Here is a 20354-nt window from a genome sequence, read left to right on the forward strand (position 1 = left end):
ATGTTTTGACCTATTTCACTGATTGCAAGTTGAAGGTGATCTTTAATAATTCAGTCTCTAACTATCTGCCCAAAAATATTGGCATTCCGCAGGGATCAGTATTGTCCCCACTTTTGTTTAACATTTTTCTTTCTCCTCTGATAACGCTTGGTCAATCCATCGGTCTGTCACTTTACGCATATGCTGATGACATACAAATCCTGTATCCATGCGACACTTGAGAACCCTAGCGCGATTTCTGATTTCAATTACAAACTAGGACAAATTAGCCGATGGTTAGAGGACAACATGTTAGCCCTCAATATCAACAAAACAAAAACAATGCTGATCCCATGGAAGGAAGGACTAACAGTACATTCTCCAATTCAAATAGATAACATAACCCTGCAATCAGTATCCTCTGTTAAGATCTTAGGAGTTATACTGGATCAAAAATTATTGTACCATGACCAGATCAGTTTAGTTGTTAAAAACTATAAGCTAAGAATGATTAGATCTCTGACAAAAATACTTGATCCACCAGCCTTAAATATTCTTTGGTTATCAGTAAATTTGACTATTGCAACTCTCTTTACAAAGGGAGAAAAGAGGGGGTGGGGAGGAGCAAGTTGGGACATGAATTTGGGATAAAGGTTGGAAGGCAGGAAGGGGGGACACAAACCCAGGACACAGAAGGAAGGGAGGAGGCATGAACTTGGGACACAAGGGAGGGTATAGAAAGGGGGAATTGTTGGGGATGAGTATGTAAGTAAGATGGAAAGATGGTGCACATGGGGAAAGGAAGAAAGAGGAAAATTGTTGGGCATAGAGAGAGAGAAAGAGGAGTGAGGTAGAGATACATGGGGAAGAGAAGGATGAGAGGGAGAAATGTTGGATATGGTAGTGGAGAGGGAACAGAGGGACAGATTGAAGGGGATGCAAGGGGGAGGAATGTTGGACATAGTGATGGAGGGAGAGGTTTGCCATGGTGCTGGAGAGGGGTGATAGAAGGAGAAATGTTGGGCATGGGGCTGGTGGGCAATAGTGAAAAATGCTGTACATGATCTAGGGGAAGAGAGAGGGAAAAATGTTGGATATGGCAGTAGAGGGAGTGGGAACGATTCTCTCTCTCTCTCTCTCTCCCCATCCCCGTTAAAATGTAATAGCAACTAAAAGGAAAATAAGTACTTCTATCTACTGAAATAAGGATACTACTTTTGCATCGAGCCACATGCACCTTTGACTTCATTTTCTATGTTGCTGTTAATAATTACTAATACAGGGCTGGAAGTTTAAATTTTGATTGAACACTTGAATTGCAAGTATACTTGTAATGAGGGAGGGATCCAACATACTCCAGTGATCATGCCTAGATTTAGTATTACCCCAGGGCAAGCAGGCAGGCTATTCTTACATATGGGTGACGTCATCAGCGGAGCTTGGATGCAGAAGCTCGCAAGCAGACTTGTTTGAAGAAGCTAGAAGTTTCGAGTCGACTGCACTGCGTGAGTGCCTTCCCACCCAGCGGCTGTTTTTCCTTCTATGTCCCGGCCCTTAACGGGCTTCAAGAAGTGTAGCCAGTGCCAGTGTGCGATTTCCCTTACGGACCCACACCATCGGTGCCTCAAGTGCCTTGGGCCGGATCATCAACCGAAGTTGTGCGAGCGCTGTGCTACTCTTCAACCTCGAGCCCTTAAACGTCATCGTCTTTTCGTGGAGAAGCTCTTCGGGATGGATTCTTCCTCCGATCCCTCGACTTCGAAGGTGTCCTCGGCCTCACCTTCGACGGAGACTCCTCCTGCTTCTACTGCTTCCACCTCGAGCCTCATCAGACCTTCATCGTTTGCAGCGGCTCTTTCTTCAATGACATCTGCTGTATCTTTCCCTGTTGTCTCAGGTCAGATAGCTCAGCAGAAAGTTCCAGCAGTGGTGCTTAAAGTGCCTAAGACTTCCAAGTCAAAGCACATTTACACTGCCTCGGTGGAATCTCCAGCCAAAGCAGGGGTCCGGTTTCAGATGCGGATCCATCCTTGCCGGCTTCTTTCTAGACCATGTTGGAGAAGGCATAGCAAATGCAAGCAGTGTCTCATTTCTGGCTCACCACACAATTGTTTCCCATGTACTCACCTTTATAGGACCCCCAGGGACCCCTGAAGAAGACTTTTTGTCGAAACGCGGACCGTGTTGGGTCCTGTATCCCTAGCGGACTAAGTCCTTTTGTGAATGATTTATTTTTATGTGGATGGAATTATTTTATGTGGATGATTTCAGTGTACATTTGGAACTTTGACACTTTCAAATAAAGTCCATTTAGGAACATCGTCACTCCACAGAGTTTTTTGGGTTTTGTCTAAACTATAGAACCAGAACTGGTTAGGCAAGGTGCTCTGTTGAGAAACATAGTTGGGCAGTGTTTCAAAATGGTTGGGGAAACATGAGTGTTGCCAGCTTAATGTTTTTGATTATCTGCCTTTGTATGTCTAGACCAGGGGTGCCCACACTTTTGGGCTTGCGAGCTACTTTTAAAATGACCTATTCAAAATGATCTACCAACAATAAAATTTTTAAAAAACACAAGTCACACACTGTACGCAGAGAAAATGTTAATTATCATTTATATTCCGGGATTTTTTCAAAGAGGTCAAGGCAGATGATTCTATGCAATGTCACCTCAGTAACAAATATACAAAAATAGACAAATATACCCCTCCCTTTTTACTAAACTGCAATAGCAGTTTTTAGCGCAGGAAGCTGCGCTGAATGCCCTGCGCTGCTCTCAACACTCATAGGCTCCCTGTGCTAAAACCCACTATTGCGGTTTAATAAAAGGGGACCATAGTGCAAAATATAGACAGCAGATATAAATTCTCAAAACGGACGCATTTTGATCACTAAGTTGAAAATAAAATCATTTTTCTTACCTTTATTGTCTGGTGATTTCACGAGTCTCTGGTTGCACTTTCTTCTTCTAACTGTACATCCAATATTTCTTCGCTTCTTTCAGCCTGCTGTATGCTTGCAGACCTCATTCCCTCTGCCAACTTTTTCTTCCTTTCACCCTGCCCCCCTCCCCTTTCTTTCTTTCTCCCTGCCTCTTCTTTCTTTCTGTCTGTTTTTCTCCATGCCCCCTTTCTTTATTTTTCCCTTCTTTCTTTCTGTCTTCCTGCTCCCCTTTCTTTCTGTTTCCCTGTTTGTCCCCTTTCTTTCTTTCTCCCTGCTCTCCCCCAAGCCACTGCCGCCACCATCGGGGAACAGGCCTCCAAACCACCGCCGCCCCAAGCTTTCCCTGCTTCTCCACGCAGAAGCGTTGGGTCGACCAGCATTCCTCTCCCCGATGTCATTTCTGACGTCAGAGGGGAAGTTCCAGGCCAGCCAGGCAATCTACTGGTTGATAGCGATCGACCTTTTGGGCACCCCTGCTCTAGACATGTATGGGCTTTATACATGTTTCTATGGGAATTATTGTAGCAAATATTGCTCAAGAGGCAGAAGCCTGAATTGGTAACTGAACCCAGTGGCACATATTCAAATTTGAAAACAGCAACTTAAATTGTAATATAAAAGTGCTTTACTATGTTTAAAAAATCTTTCTCCTTAGATACGTAACAGACTTAACCAAGAACAGAATGCCAAACTTCAGCAACAGAAAGAACTTCTTAACAAACGCAATATGGAGGTGTCTATGATGGACAAGCGCATCAATGAACTACGTGAGCGACTGTACAAAAAAAAAGCTGAGGCACGTCAAAAAGAAAACATTCCTGTAAGATAACCTGTTTAAAGGGCCCACAATTCACATTATACTGGTTTCTATAACATGTCAGCACAACTTTGTCATAGCATTTTATAAAGAGATCAAGAATTTTTTTTCTTATCTGTTTTTTCTTGCTTTGTTTGCAATTCCAGATCAGTGAGAATCAGGGGTAAAATCTGGCAATATGAGTTTTCATTAGTTATTTACCCAAAGATTTTTCCCTAGTTTCTCTTCCATTACCTACCTCAGCTTACCTAATCAGCAGCACTCATTTCAGTGGTGGTCCTGAACTTGAAGGCTCCTTCTGAGATGCTGCAATCATGGCCATTGAATCTGGTCATATTATGACCCTTTTACAAGGGCATTGGAACACTACGCTTTTGGTTGGAGGGGCCAAACAAACCACTTTCCAATCCTTCCCCTATACCAGGGGTATGAAAGTTTCTCCTCGAGGGCCACAATCCAGTTGGGTTTTCAGGATTTCCCCAATGAATATGCATGAGATCTTTTAGCATACAATGAAAGCAGTGCATGCAAATAGATCTCATGCATATTCATTGGGGAAATCCTGAAAACCCGATTGGTTCGCTGCCCTATATTCTCTATTTGCTGATGCTTTGTTGGAGGGGCTATAACCTTAGTGACCTACCCCATGATATTACTTATCACTTTAGCAATGAGCATCACTCTTTCTCACCTATTAGGAGCTGTGAATGCTGTTTCCAAAGCAACCCTAGTTGACTGGGGAACAGAAGGCACAATCAGGAATTGATTTGGGGACCTCTGTCAGTGTACAGAAGGCTAGTCTAACTTTTTATACGTGTTTAGTTGTTGGATGGAATATGAATGGGAGTAGCTAAATGGTTTACATCAAACTGGCTGTCCAAACAGTGTTAGCATTTTTTAATGTTGGTATATTAAGGACATGACTGTTAACTATAGCGTATAATAGAAACCATGAACAAAGATTTGCTGTTATTTTGCAAGATCAAACAAATTCATTTTTTTGTTTTCTTGTTTTTAGTTAAATCGCATTAATGGGACACCATCACCTCAGTCTACCCTGAATGCATCTGGAAGAGTTGCAGTGGCAGCTGTAGGGCCTTACATACAAGTTCCCAATACTAGTAACTACTCTATACCTGGAGACCCTGTAAAACCACAGTCTCTTACTATTGCCTCCAGTGCATCTCAGAGCCGAACAAAATCTGGTAAGCAATTGTATATTCGTCTTATGGGTGGTTAGGTTTCCTTTTGGTTAAAATGAGCTATTCTCTTAGAAGAGTGGCATTTGAATATAATATGGATGCGACACAATTACATCAATGTTCTGCTAATTTTAAGAAGCTAATTATTTTTTTAAAACAGACTACCATATATACTCGAATATAAACAGATTTTTGGGCCCACAAAATGGCCCAAAAATGGGGGACTCAGCTTATATTTGGGTCATCACCCACCTGCCCCCCTCTCGGACTTGATGCAGGCCTCCGCTGGGCCTACCAGAATCCCTGGTGGTCCAGCGGTGTACCGGGCAAGAGCAAGCTTTCCTTGCTGAGCCCTTCCCTGAATGGCTGCCTCACATGCTCGCAGCCCTATGGTGTACCGGGCATGAGCGAACTTTCCTCGCTCCTGCCCGGTGCTGAGCTGCTCACTGAATGGCTACCCCGACCACTTTTTTTTTTTTGGTGCATCAGGAAGCCATGTTAGAGCATCAATCTACTAGTTTACATGGCATTTTGATATTAATGAGCTTATTTGTATGGTCGGATCGGAGAATGAGCAATCGTGCAGAAAACCACGTGGTGAGCCGTTTCCTGCATTGGGTCAGCAAATGCGATCACCGCTAAAGCTGTTAAAACAGGTTTAGTGTCTTATCGCTGGCTTTAGTAGTGCATCTGGGCCAGAGTGCTCTGTTTTGTCTCTTCATCAAGGGTAGACACTAATCCCACTGTCCAGCAAAAGTTTGTATTTCAATTTGACTGCAATGTGTCCTGCAATTAAGTTGGTCTCGCATCAGAAAATTATAGTGGCTTCCTTGACCGTCCTGCCTTAAACGGAAGTTCGTGGCAGTGTACTCCCTGTGAAAAGCATGTTGACGTCATTGGCACAATAAACTTTATTATATATGCACAAAACAGTAAATAAATATATGAAAAAATTAAAGAAATAAGGGAAGATATATATATATATATTTTACATACATCAATTTGCAAATTCAAAAACTAACTTTGTAGAAACATTATTTGATCAACCACTCTACTTTTTTGTTCAACCCATAAGGATAATATGATTTCAAATAAAATATTCAACGTTGTTCACGTGTTAAAAGTAAAGATTCTGTATCCCCCGTAAACGTTTTGGAAACCTGCTCCAAAATGCACTATCTTAAGTCAGAAAACTGATGGTTCAATTGTATATGATTAGAGACCATAGGTGCTGTAAGCCTTTTGGTTTTAAGACAACTTTTGTGTTCAGTAAGTCTGGTGCAAATAGCCCATATAGTGCAACCAATATATATCAGTTTGCATGGACATACTGTCATGTATACAGTAAAACATAAGTGTAGGCACATGTGGTAACCTTCCTCAATGTATAAACCCTGTTAGTAGTGGGATGGGTCCATGTGCACCCTTCTAAGGTAATATTACACATGTTGCAACTGCCACAAGCTGTATGATTGTCTAAAACCTGTTGAGGGGACTGAGTGGAATGAAACGTAGATTTGACTAGATAATTAGCCAAATTCTTCCCGCGTTTTAAGCAATGCATGGTTTTTCTTGAAAGATATAATGTAATTGAAGGACATGCTAGTGTTGATGAATAATTTTTGCGATGGCCTAAGCATGTGTTGAGTATGACAATAAACAACCTTGTTGATTAGAGCTTTGGTATTGTTTGCCATTTTTCTAATATTTTTCTATTAATTATGTAAGATTTAGGGTTGGGTGGGGGGTGGGTTTCCATTATATGAAAATATAATAAATAGAGGGATTCGAGGGTGGGAGGGGGAGGGTCATATTTATAATTATAAGATATAATGATAAGATGCACAAGTGCTTAGATTTATTTTATTTATTATAAATTTTTGTACACTTGATGAAAGTTTTAAAATGAATAAAGAATTAAAAAAAAAAAAAAAGAGCTTTGGTATTGTTCAAAAGTAAGTCACGGTTGGCATACAAAGTACGCAAATATGCTTTGTGAATCACTGTTTTTGAATAACCTCTCTTCACCAATTTAGATTTCAAAAACTCTGCTTCTGTTTGAAAGTCTTCCAAATTAGTGCAGATCTGCTGAATAAGTTAAAATTGACCTATAGGTGGACAATACAGTGGACTGAATTTTGAAAAAGTTAAATTTATTTTAAATTTGCTGACTTGCCAGCAGAAAATAGTCTTAATGGATTGATGTAATTGGCAAATGTGGTACATCATTATTATCCCAGGACAAGCAGGCATGATATTCTCACACATGGGTGACGTCATCTACGGAGCCCCGGCGCGGACAGCTTTTCAAGCAAACTTGATAGAAGTTCAAGTTTGCACACTGCACCACGCATGTGCTAGCCTTCTTGCCCACTAGAGGGCGCATCTCCACCTCGTGGTCCTCAGTTCAATTTCATCCGCGGAGCCAGAAGCCCTGTGGATAATTGTGCTCGTATTTTGCCTTCTGTCGCCGCGGCTGTGTGCGGAATTTCGACGCGGTCGCTGCGTTTTCTGTGTTTTCTTTCTTTGTTTTCTTCTTTTCTCAAAAAAAAAAAAAAAAATTAATTTCCTCCGTTCGCTCCGGGGGCTCCCGGTAGCCGTGGCCGAGGAACCTCGGTTGTTCCCGGCCTTGTTTTGGGCCCATGTCCCGGCCCGTAACGGGATTTAAAAAGTGTGGTAGGTGTGACCGGCTTTTGTCGATCACTGACCCTCACAGGTGCTGCCTTAGGTGCTTGGGGCCCCAACACCCGACAGCATCATGCCCTAAGTGTGCCACCTTCCAGAAACGGGCCCTTACACGTCGCAAGGCCCGTATGGCGGATCTGTTTGCCGTCGAGACCCCGACGGGGAAGGCCTCGAGCTCGGCCTCGGCTCCGGCCCCGGCCTCGACCTCGGCCTCGACCCCGGCATCGGGTCCCTCGGCTACCTCGAAGCCGGTTGCCTCGCAGAAACAAGCCTCGGGTAAGTCTCCGCTTCCTTCCTCAGTTTCAGGATCGATCAGGAAGCCATCCTCGGGCTCTTCGTCGGCGGGACCGCTGACCTCTGCCCAACCCAAGGTGTCTAAGGGGATAGCCCCGAGGGAATACTCGAGACCGAGGTCGCCCTCTGAGGAGCATCCCCAGGTGTTGCTGCCGGGTCTGACGATCCCGGCATTCCAGGACTTGCTCCGAGCGTTAATTTCCTCGGAGCTGTCCGGGGCCATTGAGACCCTGCAGCAGGCTTCGGCCTCGACGCCCTCGGTCTCCGTGGCCCCGCAGTTGGCGACCTCGGCCTCGGGCACCGGCCTTTCAGCGGCCGAAGCTCCCTCGACCTCGACGCTCCCCTCGGACCCGACCTCGATGAGACAGCCTGAGGTTAGTGTGCGGCCCCGAGACAAGCAGCGCCGGGTACGCCGGATTTCCTCGTCCTCGTCCGCGAGGTCTTCCCGGGGTTCCTCGCCCTCGAGCAAGCCTCGGGCGAAGCACCGCCTGAAGAAGGCCAAACGGTCTCGGGCCTCGCCTCGTAGGCGTCGTCGGTCGACGATGCCCGAGGGCGGGGCTTTGCGGGTCGAGGAACTCCGCCTCGACAACCCCGATCTCTTGCGGTCCCCGTTCCGGGAGACTTCCCGTGCCTCCTCGCTGGGGCCGAAGGGACGGGCCTCCATACCCCGTACCCCGGGGGGTTCCCCCAAGGGGTCTTTCAGGCGGGATGTGTCCCCAACCCCTTCGAGGTCACGGGACCGTGCCTCGTGGGGATCGGGATCCGGTGTGGAGATGAGGTATTCTCGCCAAGCCTCTCCTTTCGGCTCCGTTGGGAAGTCTCGGACACCCTCTCCGCCCGCACGGACATCTTCTTTTTCAAAATTTGTCCATGACATGGCGAAGGCTCTGGGGGTGGACCTGTTAGCGGGGTCACACTATACAAAAGAATTTTTGGAGGAGCAGGATCTTCCTGCCCCTCCGCGGGAGTCCCCCCGCTTGCCGCTGAACAAGGTCCTCCTTCAGACCTTGCTGCGGAACCTTGAGACCCCTCTTACAGTTGCGGTAGTGCCCACCAAGATGGAATCAAAATACCGGACACTTCCCCCTAAAGGTTTTGACAAGGGGCAGCTCTCCCATCAGTCGCTCCTGGTGGAGTCGGCTCTCAAGCGTTCGCAGCCTTCTAGGGTCTCTGCTGCGGTCCCCCCTGGGAGAGAGGGTCGGACCCTCGATAAATTCGGCCGTCGTCTATATGCTAATTCCCAGATGGCCACGAGGGTCCTCAACTATGCTTTCGCCTATTCTTCTTACCTCAGATCAATGGTGAAGGATCTGCCAGACTTTCAGGAGGTGATCCCGGATTCGCACAGGGATAGGTTTGCCACTTTTGTGTCAAACCTGTCCCAACTGCGTCTCTATCTGTTTCATGCGGTATATGACGCATTTGAGCTTGCCTCGAGGGTATCGGCATGTGCGGTAGCCATGCGCCGGTTGGCGTGGCTGCGTACCCTCGAGATGGACCCCAACCTGCAGGAGCGATTGGCCAATCTTCCCTGCATCGGGTCGGAGTTATTCGACGACTCCTTGGAGGCGGCTACCAAGCGGCTTTCTGACCAAGAGCGTTCTCTAGCGTCTCTGGTGCGCCCGAAGCCTAAGCCGTCGCCTCAGAGACCATTTAGACAACCACCTAGGCGGTATCCTCAAAAATCGACACCGGCCTTTTCGAGACCTCCATCCCGACGTCCACCCCAACAGGGTAGGGGGGGTCCCTCCAAGCCCGCTGCGCAGGGGGCATCCAAGCCAGCGCCGTCCTTTTGACGGGATGGGCGGCTGGGGGCTGGCCCCCGCCGCGATGTCGTCCAACCCCCTCCCCATCGGGGGTCGGCTCACGGCTTTTGCCAGGGCTTGGTCAGGGATTACGTCAGACGCATGGGTGCTCCGGACCGTCTCAGAGGGCTATTCACTCAACTTCTCCAGGCAGCCTCCAGACATGCCTCCCGGGGCGTGCCCGCCCAATCGGAGCCAGCTGGCCCTTCTCCGAGACGAAGCCAGGGCCTTGTTGAGCCTCCGGGCAGTCGAATTGGTTCCCCGCGATCAGAAGGGCAGGGGGTTTTACTCCCGTTACTTTTTGGTCCCAAAGAAGACCGGGGACTTGCGCCCCATTTTGGACCTCCGGAAGCTCAACAAGTTCCTGGTCAGGGAGAAGTTCCGTATGTTATCGCTTCCGATCCTGTATCCCCTATTGGACGAGGGGGACTGGATGTGCTCCCTAGATTTAAAGGAAGCGTACACCCATGTTCCGGTACATCCCGACTTTCGGAAGTTTTTAAGATTTCAAGTCGGGGAGTTGCACCTGCAGTACCGAGTACTACCCTTCGGTCTGGCTTCGTCCCCTCGGGTGTTCACGAAGTGTATGGTGGTGGTCGCGGCTGCTCTACGCTCCCGGGGGTTACAGGTCTTTCCCTATCTGGACGATTGGCTGATCAAGGCCCCGACCAGGGAAGGAGTTATTTCAGCGACCCAACAGACTATCACGCTTCTTCAGGGTCTAGGGTTCGAGGTGAACTTTCCCAAGTCTCACTTGCGCCCGACTCAGTCCCTCCAGTTTATAGGAGCCGTGCTGGACACTGTTCTCCTCCGTGCCTTCCTTCCTTCTCCACGGCTGGAGGCACTGCTTCACTTGGGCCGGCAGGTTTCGCAACTGCAGGTAGTGTCGGCTCAACGCATGATGGTGCTTTTGGGGCACATGGCATCTACGGTCCAAGTGACCCCATTTGCCCGGTTGCATCTGAGGATACCTCAGTGGACTTTGGCCTCGCAATGGCGTCAGGACCGCGACCCAGTATCTCGACGCTTGACTGTGACTCCGTCTTTCAGACGCTCGCTCCGTTGGTGGACCAACTCTACCAATCTGTCCGGGGGCTTGCTCTTTCGCGTTCCTCCGCATCGCAAGGTCCTGACGACGGACTCTTCGGAGTATGCGTGGGGGGCTCATCTCGACGGTCTTCGAACGCAGGGCCTATGGTCGGCTGCGGATCGACGATGTCACATCAACGTGCTGGAGCTTCGTGCCATTTTTCTGGCTGCTCGGGCCTTCTGTCATCTCCTGCGAGATCAAGTGGTGCTCGTCCGGACAGACAACCAAGTGGCCATGTATTACGTCAACAAGCAGGGGGGGACGGGCTCGTGGCCTCTGTGCCAGGAAGCCCTGCGCCTTTGGAAATGGGCTGTCTCTCAGAACATATTCTTCCGTGCGGTTTACATTCAAGGAGAGATGAATTGTCTGGCAGACAAACTCAGTCGTCTGCTGCAACCGCACGAGTGGTCACTGAATTCCCGGGTGTTGCGCGAGGTCTTCGACCGTTGGGGACTGCCTCAGGTGGATCTGTTTGCCTCGCCCGAGACTCACAAACTGCCCCTTTACTGCTCTCGGATGTACTCCCGGGATCGTCTCGAGGCCGATGCCTTTCTTCTCGACTGGGAAGGGAGGTTCCTTTATGCGTTCCCTCCTTTTCCTCTGATCTTGAGAACGTTGGTGCATCTCAAATCGACGGGAGCCACTATGATTCTCATTGCTCCTCGGTGACCCAGGCAACATTGGTTTTCCCTGCTGCTTCAACTCAGCACCAGGGAACCTCTGCTTCTGCCGGTCTTTCCCTCTCTGCTTTCTCAGAGTTGGGGTTCGCTGTTACATCCCAATCTTCAGTCCTTACATCTGACGGCTTGGTTCCTTTCTCCCTGACTTCGGTCCCGGTCTCTCAGCCAGTGCGGGAGATTTTGGAGGCCTCGCGGAAGGTCTCGACTAGGCTGTGTTATTCCCAGAAGTGGACCAGATTTTCATCCTGGTGCTTCTCGAATCATCTGGACCCGATTTCGGTCCCCGTGTCTTCGGTGCTGGACTATCTGTTGCATCTGTCGAATTCTGGTCTGAAGACGACTTCCGTTAGAGTGCATCTCAGTGCCATTGCAGCGTTTCATAGGCATCTCGAGGGGCGTTTCCTCTCTTTGCATCCTCTGGTATCTCGTTTCATGAGGGGCCTTGTGAACGTTCATCCTCCTCTGAAACCTCCTCATGTGGTGTGGGATCTTAATGTGGTCTTGGCTCACCTGATGAAACCCCCTTTTGAGCCGATCGACAAATCTTCTCTTAAGTTTCTCACTTGGAAAGTGGTCTTCTTGATTGCACTCACGTCCGCCCGTAGGATTAGTGAGTTGCAAGCTTTGGTTGCGGACCCTCCTTTCACGGTGTTTCATCATGACAAGGTGGTTCTTCGCACCCATCCCAAATTTCTACCTAAGGTTGTCTCTGATTTCCACCTCAATCAGTCTATTGTTCTTCCGGTGTTTTTCCCGAAGCCCCACTCTCATCCTGGTGAGGCGGCGCTTCACTCGCTTGACTGTAAGAGGGCGTTGGCTTTTTATCTCCAACGTACTAAGTCTCATCGGAAGGTTCCTCAATTGTTTTTGTCCTTTGATCCTAATCGGGTAGGACATCCGGTTTCCAAGCGTACCTTGTCCAACTGGTTAGCTGCTTGTATCTCTTTTTGCTACGCTCAGGCTGGTCTCCCGCTCTCGGGTCGAGTCACGGGGCATAAGGTCCGAGCGATGGCAGCTTCGGTTGCTTTCCTCCGATCCACTCCTATGGAGGACATATGTAAAGCTGCCACCTGGTCTTCGGTTCATACGTTCACCTCCCACTACTGCCTGGACACCTTGTCCAGAAGCGACGGCCGGTTTGGCCAGTCGGTGTTACGTAACCTATTTTCCTAAATTGCCATCCTCCCACCTGCCCTTTTTTCTGGTTGGCTTGGAGGTCACCCATGTGTGAGAATATCATGCCTGCTTGTCCTGGGATAAAGCACAGTTACTTACCGTAACAGGTGTTATCCAGGGACAGCAGGCATATATTCTCACAACCCGCCCACCTCCCCGGGGATGGCTTTCTTTGCTTGATATGGAACTGAGGACCACGAGGTGGAGATGCGCCCTCTAGTGGGCAAGAAGGCTAGCACATGCGTGGTGCAGTGTGCAAACTTGAACTTCTATCAAGTTTGCTTGAAAAGCTGTCCGCGCCGGGGCTCCGTAGATGACGTCACCCATGTGTGAGAATATATGCCTGCTGTCCCTGGATAACACCTGTTACGGTAAGTAACTGTGCTTTATTGGTTCCCTCTACTGAATTTCCCTTACAATAAAAATACAAATAAAAATGTTTTATACATAGTTTAAAAGAATAGTAAACATAATTTAACCAGTCAGTGACTGACGTTCCTCATCCAGAAAGACATCTATAAACAAGGTTTTTGTTTTTGTCATTATAGTGAAGTTTTAAGTAACACATTAGTGAACTTAAATTTTATCTTTTTACAGATTTACACACAGTAATTAGTTGCTTTGAAAAAAAACTACTAATTGCACTATATTAGTTGCAGCTTAAAGGAATTGAAGCGTTTGTGTTTAAGGTTTTAATTTCAGCATTGCATCCAATCAACAAAATTAATAGCTTTCTGCTTCTAGGCCATGAGATTACACCTGGCCTAAGTTGATAATGATAAATCTTTGCTATTTAATGTCATGGTATTCTGGGTGAAATGACACATGGAAACTCATCTAATGGGAATAAATTTGAGACTTTTGATGTTAAATCCGTATTATATGTAGCAGTTGTTGGCTTCCATTTCCAATCTGGACAGAGCCATCGGTGCCTGGCCATGGAAACCAAATCTTGACTGGCGATTAACAAGATTAAATAAAAACCTTCATGTCTAAGACAAACACAGCTGTTGTTGGATCTGAGAAATGCTTGTGTTCATCCCCCCCCCACATACATGTTCCCTGCATCATTAACTCCTTTTAATGTCACCTTCACTTGTCCTAAACCCACTCTGGCAGAGCAGATCTAGCAAATGTTTTTTGATCCAAGTGCTAAAGAGACTCAACATCAGTGCTGTTACTAGCTGGCAAGGACAGTCCGCTTTTCTTTCTGCAGCATGCCCAAATCTAACCAGTTCCAGTCTCAGTGGGCTAGATCAGACGGGAGTTCAACAAAAATAAGCTTCCCCCCACAAAAAAAGTGGCCCAATGTATTTTTGTGGGAAAAACAATTTCAGTTTCTGCATGATAAGAAATATTGATAAACTGCTCATTGGCTTAGCTACAGGGGGGGCCTTGGGGACCTGAGCCCCCCCATATTGCACTTGGGCCCCCTCTGGACCTGTAGCACCCCCTTTAAATGGCTAATGAGGATGCCAAAGCCCCACCAGCCAGTTCCAGGGCCACTTTCTTCCTCCTGGCACTGTTTTTTTTTTTTTATGCATTAGCTGGCGGTTGCTGGAGGCATGCCGCTGACTTTTTCGTTGGATGGACAAAACTACTAGAATAGCTTTAGTATTTTTACAAAAATCAATTGAGGAGGGAGGGGTAAATTTTCCAAATTTCTATAGGTATCATCAGGCCTATATTCTACATCAGAGTATGTACTGGATCCTGCCTGACCTCATTGAACATTACCCAGAGTGGTTAATTTTGGAATGGAAAATTATATCCCCAATGTGCTTATCTCATGTATTAGACATTAAACTACCCAGTTATGCTAAGGATAATAACATTATTTTGGATACTTGGGAGACCCTGAGATGTATAAATAAATTAACTGAAATTTCTATAGAACAGTCTTTATGTCAATCACTATGGCTGAACTCCAAGATACAAATAGGCAAGCACTCTCTCCATTATGTAAATATGACATACTGAATTCCACCAAAAGGTATAATTAAGTTTAGTATAATCTTTCCAGTTTCCAGTAATATGTTGAATGGCAACCCCGGTCTATATTAATAAAAGTTTATTATTATTTGCTGAAATTGGGCTTTTAAATCTCATAGATGTACCAAATAGTATAGTATCATATGAAAGGGCAACATGATTTTCTAACAATGAATTAATTTGGGACCAAATTAACTTCCAAAAGGCATTTATATAGGGACAGAAAAAAAATTAAATGATCTAAAGTCCCAGCTTATCATAATTTTAAAAAGATTTGGGGGCCTTTGATTACTTATTCTAATGATCAGACATCTTAAACACCTTGAAATTATATAAGATATAGGTGGGGTGGGATTGGGAAAGATAATAATTGCTAATTGTTTTATTATTAATAAATGGGTGGGTGGGAAGGGATTCTTTTATATTTTAATGATTATAAGTAAGATTGTCAAGTGATTTGTTAAAAATTTTTCTGATTGATTATTATACACTTGTTGTAAGATATGAAAATAAATAAAGATTTTTTTTAAAAAACAGGATACAAATAGGCGGATCAAAAATTGCATGGAAAGATTGGATGCAAGCAGGCATAACAACATTAGAGGATGTTATTTCAAATGGGAAACTGCTGGATTTTTCACGGTTGCAACAATCTTTTGGTATCTCAAAATTTCAATTTTATAAATGGTTGCAACTGAAGCAGGCTATTCAGAAAGGGTTCCCTGAATGGCATAATTTAAAAAAAATTTTATAGTCTGCAATTCCTGTTTCCAGGCAGATATGTTAGGGCATCAAGCCGCCAAGTGGTATAAATTAGTATCTGAACTTATGAATAAGAAACCCAAAAATGCTCTTAGAAATATTTGGAGCATTGAGATTAAGCAATATATTTCTGCATCTCGATGACCACGTACTTGGTCTTGGAGGATGAGGTGTACAGCATCAGCATCTATGAAACAAACTTGGTTCTTTTTATTACATTGTTCTTTTTGGACCCCAGTTAGGTTGAATAAGTTAGATAATTCTAGATCTAATAGTTGCTAGCATTGTCACCTAGACATAGGAACATTAGACCATCTATTGTTTTATTGCCCTAGAATTCTGATTTTTTGGAAATCAGTTTGGGGACATATTAATATTTTAAATTCTGAGATTCCTTTAACTTATGAAATAATAATTTGTGGTACCATTTTGCATATCAAAGATCCCCTAGATAAACATAAAAGATGTCTCTTTTTAATTATGACAAGTACAGCTATACAATTGATTACACGAAACTGGAAAAACTGGGATCGTCTCAACTTTACATTCTGGTGGGCAAGTATATGTCTAATATATAAATATTAGAAAATGAATGCTTTTATATTAGGGAATAGTGAAAATTTTAAATTAATTTGGGGCCCATTGACATCCTTTGTAGAATCCCTATAGTTATGGGTTGTTATTAGATAATATGCACATCCAGGGAGGAGGGATGGGTGGGAGGTAAACAAGGTTGGAAAAGATTGGGTTGGGGAAGGGAAGGGTATTAATATGTATGATTCTTGAAAAATTTAAGTGATATCTATATTGTAAAATGATTAATTTATTCTGTATTCCACTTATTGTATGTGTTTTAAAACTGAATAAAGAATTTTTTTTAAAAAAAAGCAGAGCTAGGAGGAGGGAAGTGACTCAGGAACTGGCTGTTGGGGCTTTAGCATCCCTGCCAACAAAGGTATCTTTTGGGCATACTCCCTTCCTCCTGGTACTGTTTCTTTAATGCATTAGCTGGCGGTTGCTGGAGTCATGCTGCTGACTTTTGCGTTAAAAAAACAGAGCCAGGAGGAGGGAAGTGACTCAGGAATTGGCTGTTGGGGCTTCGGCATCCCTGCCAACAAAAGTATCATTTGGGCATGTGGGGTGGGGAGTTGGAAGAATATGTTGACCCTTCCCAGTCCACCCTTGGGTGCCCTCAAAATTGGTCTGGCTATACTACAAAAAAAACAGGAAGACTGTGTGCTACTTCAATCACATTCACTACTCATGAGATGAAGGCAGGAGCTTCACTACCTAAAAAGCCTGTGCTGCACACAAACTTAATAATAGTATGGAGAAAAAGACCTCAGTTAGTCTTTTTAGGTCAGAAAAAAATCAAATTGTGAGCATAACTCAGCATTGGCAGTTCACTTTAGTATTTATCATAATAACACATGTGCCCAAAAATAATGTATAAGGTAATGTGGTTCTCTGCGTTTACAAGATAAACACTTATATGTTGCTGTTTCAAAGGATAAATATGCAATCATGACAGACACATAGCAGTTAGAGAATTGCTCCCTTTAGATTGTTTCTCCCCTCTTCCCTTTTTTTCCTAGTCACAGGAAAACACATGCTCACACAAACAAAATGCTGATGCACAGAATATTGGAAATAATTCCATGTGATATGCTTTACATGCTTTCCCACTGTGCATTATCATCTCCAACCCCCACAGCTGCCATACCCCTTTTCTTGCTGGGCTGGCTCTTAGTGACTCAGATGTATACTGTATTTCATTTTGTTTGTTGTAAATTCTAATATGAAAGTTAGTAACTGAACAGTATAGCTTTCTTCATAGTTGCTGTATATGAACATTATTGACTCTCTAGGTGGTACTCTGAGCCAACTCGGGTGCCCCTCCCCAGTTATTTCTATTTTACTAGTTAAATATACCTTTTAGTATAATGAAATGTAACTTAACACAGATTATATTTTTGACAGCAAACATTATTGCAAAGCTTGTTGAATTTGCCACTGTTGAATTTTCCAAATGTCTTTCACATTCGCTGAGGATAAGCAGGCCTTCATATTCTCACAGCTGGGTGATGTCATCCAGTGGAGCCCAGCACAGATGCTTGCAAGCAAAATTTATGCAGTTTCTAGCAGTGCTGCATCGTGCATGTGCAGGTGCCTTCCTTTCCAACGTGTAAGTGCTGGTCCCTCAGTCTTCGTTTTTCTGCAGGTCAGAGAGGATACATCTTAGTGTTCTCTCACCTCGGTGGTTTTTTACATGTATAATTATGGCTTCCCCTTGGAGATTATCAGTTCCTTTTTTAAAAATATTTTTGTTTCAATAACATTTTTTTGTTCCTAACTCTTATTCTAGTGTAATAGGTGTGTCATTCTGAATGAGCAGAACCAAAACCAAAGCACGACGGACAATGTAGAGGTACTATGGTCGGCTCTGAAATCTACCCTGCAAGAAGCAACCAACATATACATAAAAACCGTGAGCAAACGACGCAGGAAAAATAAACCACAGTGGTTCTCCGCGGAGATCTCAGAACTAGTAAAGCAAAAGAAAAAAGCTTTCGTAACCTACAAACAACCACAATGACCGGAAGCTAAAGAAACCTATCTGGCAAAATCTAGAAAAGTTAAAACGACAGTCAGAGAGACCAAACTCCGGATGGAAGAAAACATAGCTAGGCAGGTTAAGAAAGGGAAGAAATCCTTTTTTAAATACATTAGCGACAGGAAGAAGAACACAAGCGGTATTGGTCACCTAAAGAAACCTGACGGTAACTTTACGGACTCGGACGCAGACAAAGCAGAACTATTCAATAATACTTCTGCTCAATCTTCACCTGCGAAGTGCCAGGATCCGGACCTCAGCTACAGACAATGGGGAGCTCGGAGGATCCATTCCGGGATATGGAATTTACCACGAGCAACGTCTACCACGAGCTATCAAAACTAAAAGTAAACAAGGCTATGGGCCCAGATAATCTACACCCTAGAGTACTTCGAGAATTGAGAGATGTCCTGGCAGAACCGTTAGCCGAGCTCTTCAATCTTTCCCTAAGCAAGGGAAAAGTTCCCTTGGACTGGAAAACTGCCAACGTTATCCCGCTCCACAAAAAGGGATGCTTTTATGAGAACGATTTTCACCTGGCTGATTGCCTGCCTTTCGTTCTGCTATGCTCAGACTGAACTGGCACCGGGATATCGTGTCCCAGTCCCCTGAGTTTGAGTTCTGGCAGCTTTTGTTGTTTTTCCTTTTACCTACTTCTTTGAGGAACTCTGTAAAGCTGCCACTGGGTCCTCAATTCATATCTACCCTTCTCACTACTGTCTGGATTTTTTCTCTAGACGGGATGGGCACTTTGGCCATTTTGTATTTCACATTATATTTTCTTTGGCCAACACTCCTACCATCCCATCTCTGTTAGCTTGGAGGTCACTCATCAGTGAGAATATGCTGCCTGCTTGTCCTGGGATAAAGCACAGTTACTTACCATAACAGGTATTATCCAGGGACAGCAGGCAGATATTCTCACAACCCACCCACCTCCCCAGGTTGGCTTCTTAGCTGGCTTATCTTAACTGAGGGACTGCGCGCCTACGTCGGGCAGTAAGGCACTCACACATGCACGGTGCGGGCTAGCCAGAACTTTCTAAGTTCTTAGAGTACAATTCACTCTAAAGTGTCCGTACTGGAGCTCCGTCGGTGCCGTCACCCATCAGAATATCTGCCTACTGTCCCTGGATAACACCTGTTATGGTAAGTAACTGATATCAGGGCCTGTTAGCTGAACTTTTTAAGCCTTTTTAGCCTTATATATATATATATATATCTATATATCATGTTTTCTTTTAGCTAATGATGGAAATTGGCCAACACTTAAACAAGGAGCAACATCTTCAATGAAACCATCTCTGATCTCTAATACAGATTGGAAGGAGTCTAGCATGGATAGTGCTTTAAAACCTTTGGCCATCTCCAATCAGCCTATGCCTTCAGTGGTAGGAACTATCGATAAGCTGGTATGCATCGTGCAGTTTTTGTTTAGCTACTCTACATTATGACTTCTGTGCAGGTTTTGCTTATATTTGAGTGGATGCTACTGTGATCAGTTTTCATTATGAAACTGGTTTATGGATTGCTAAAGTTATGCTTATTTAGATTAATTTGTTGAATTATAAAATCATTTTTATAAGGTTGATTGTGTTATTTTTTAAGTGGTGGTAAACTACTTGTTTAATGCATTTTATTAAACCCACTTCAGCTTTTCTGAAAATGCAAAGTAGGTGATAATATAAGAACGTAAGAAGAGGCATACTGGGTCAGCCCAGTGGTCCATCTAGTCCAGTATCTTGTGGCCAAAAGTAGCCAATCTAAGTCACAAGTACCTGACAGAAGCCCATATAATAGCAAGATTCCATGCTACTGATCCTAGGACAAGCAGTGACTTTCCTCCTATGTATCTCAATAGCAGACTATGAACTTTCTCCAGGACCTTGTCCAAACCTTTTTTAAAGCCAGATATGTTAATCATTGTAACCACATCCTCTGGCAACAAGTTCCAGAGCTTAAGTGGAAAAATATTTCCTTTTATTTCTTTTAAAAGTGTTTCCAAGCCTACAGTTTCTCTTTTATCCTAGTCTTTAAATCTCAAAGCACAGAACAAGATAATATTCAATTACCCAGAGAAATTTTCTCTTCTTTCAGAACTCCTCAGACATGGGATTGCAAGCTGTGCACAGCTTCCTAAACTGATTATGGCACGGCACAACCACTGAGCCATCTAACCAGCTTGTCTCTCTTTAGTTGAAAGCTGTGGGTAGATAGACTGGGAAAGTGTCTACAGTTGTGTATTTGGGGGTCTTTGCCTTCAAATGTATGTCTGTGAGTAAGTAGATTTGGTTGTAAAGGTTGTAAATAAGTAA

At 44.7% G+C, this 20354-nt stretch overlaps 1 protein-coding gene across 5 annotated transcripts in view; it reads left to right on the plus strand.

The window, feature by feature from the left end:
- Positions 1-20354, plus strand: part of PPP1R13B (protein phosphatase 1 regulatory subunit 13B) — a 199805-nt gene that overhangs the window by 127780 nt on the left and 51671 nt on the right. For 4 of the 5 annotated variants that reach the window (XM_033952239.1, XM_033952240.1, XM_033952236.1 and 1 more), the window contains 3 exons: positions 3578-3742; positions 4758-4944; positions 19285-19451. In XM_033952239.1, coding sequence (XP_033808130.1) covers positions 3578-3742; positions 4758-4944; positions 19285-19451 — 519 coding nt within the window. The remainder of the gene's footprint in view (positions 1-3577; positions 3743-4757; positions 4945-19284; positions 19452-20354) is intronic. The other variant, XM_033952238.1, reaches the window with a different exon arrangement.

The sequence above is a fragment of the Geotrypetes seraphini genome, chromosome 7, assembly GCF_902459505.1.
Source record: "Geotrypetes seraphini chromosome 7, aGeoSer1.1, whole genome shotgun sequence".
Lineage (NCBI taxonomy): Eukaryota > Metazoa > Chordata > Amphibia > Gymnophiona > Dermophiidae > Geotrypetes > Geotrypetes seraphini.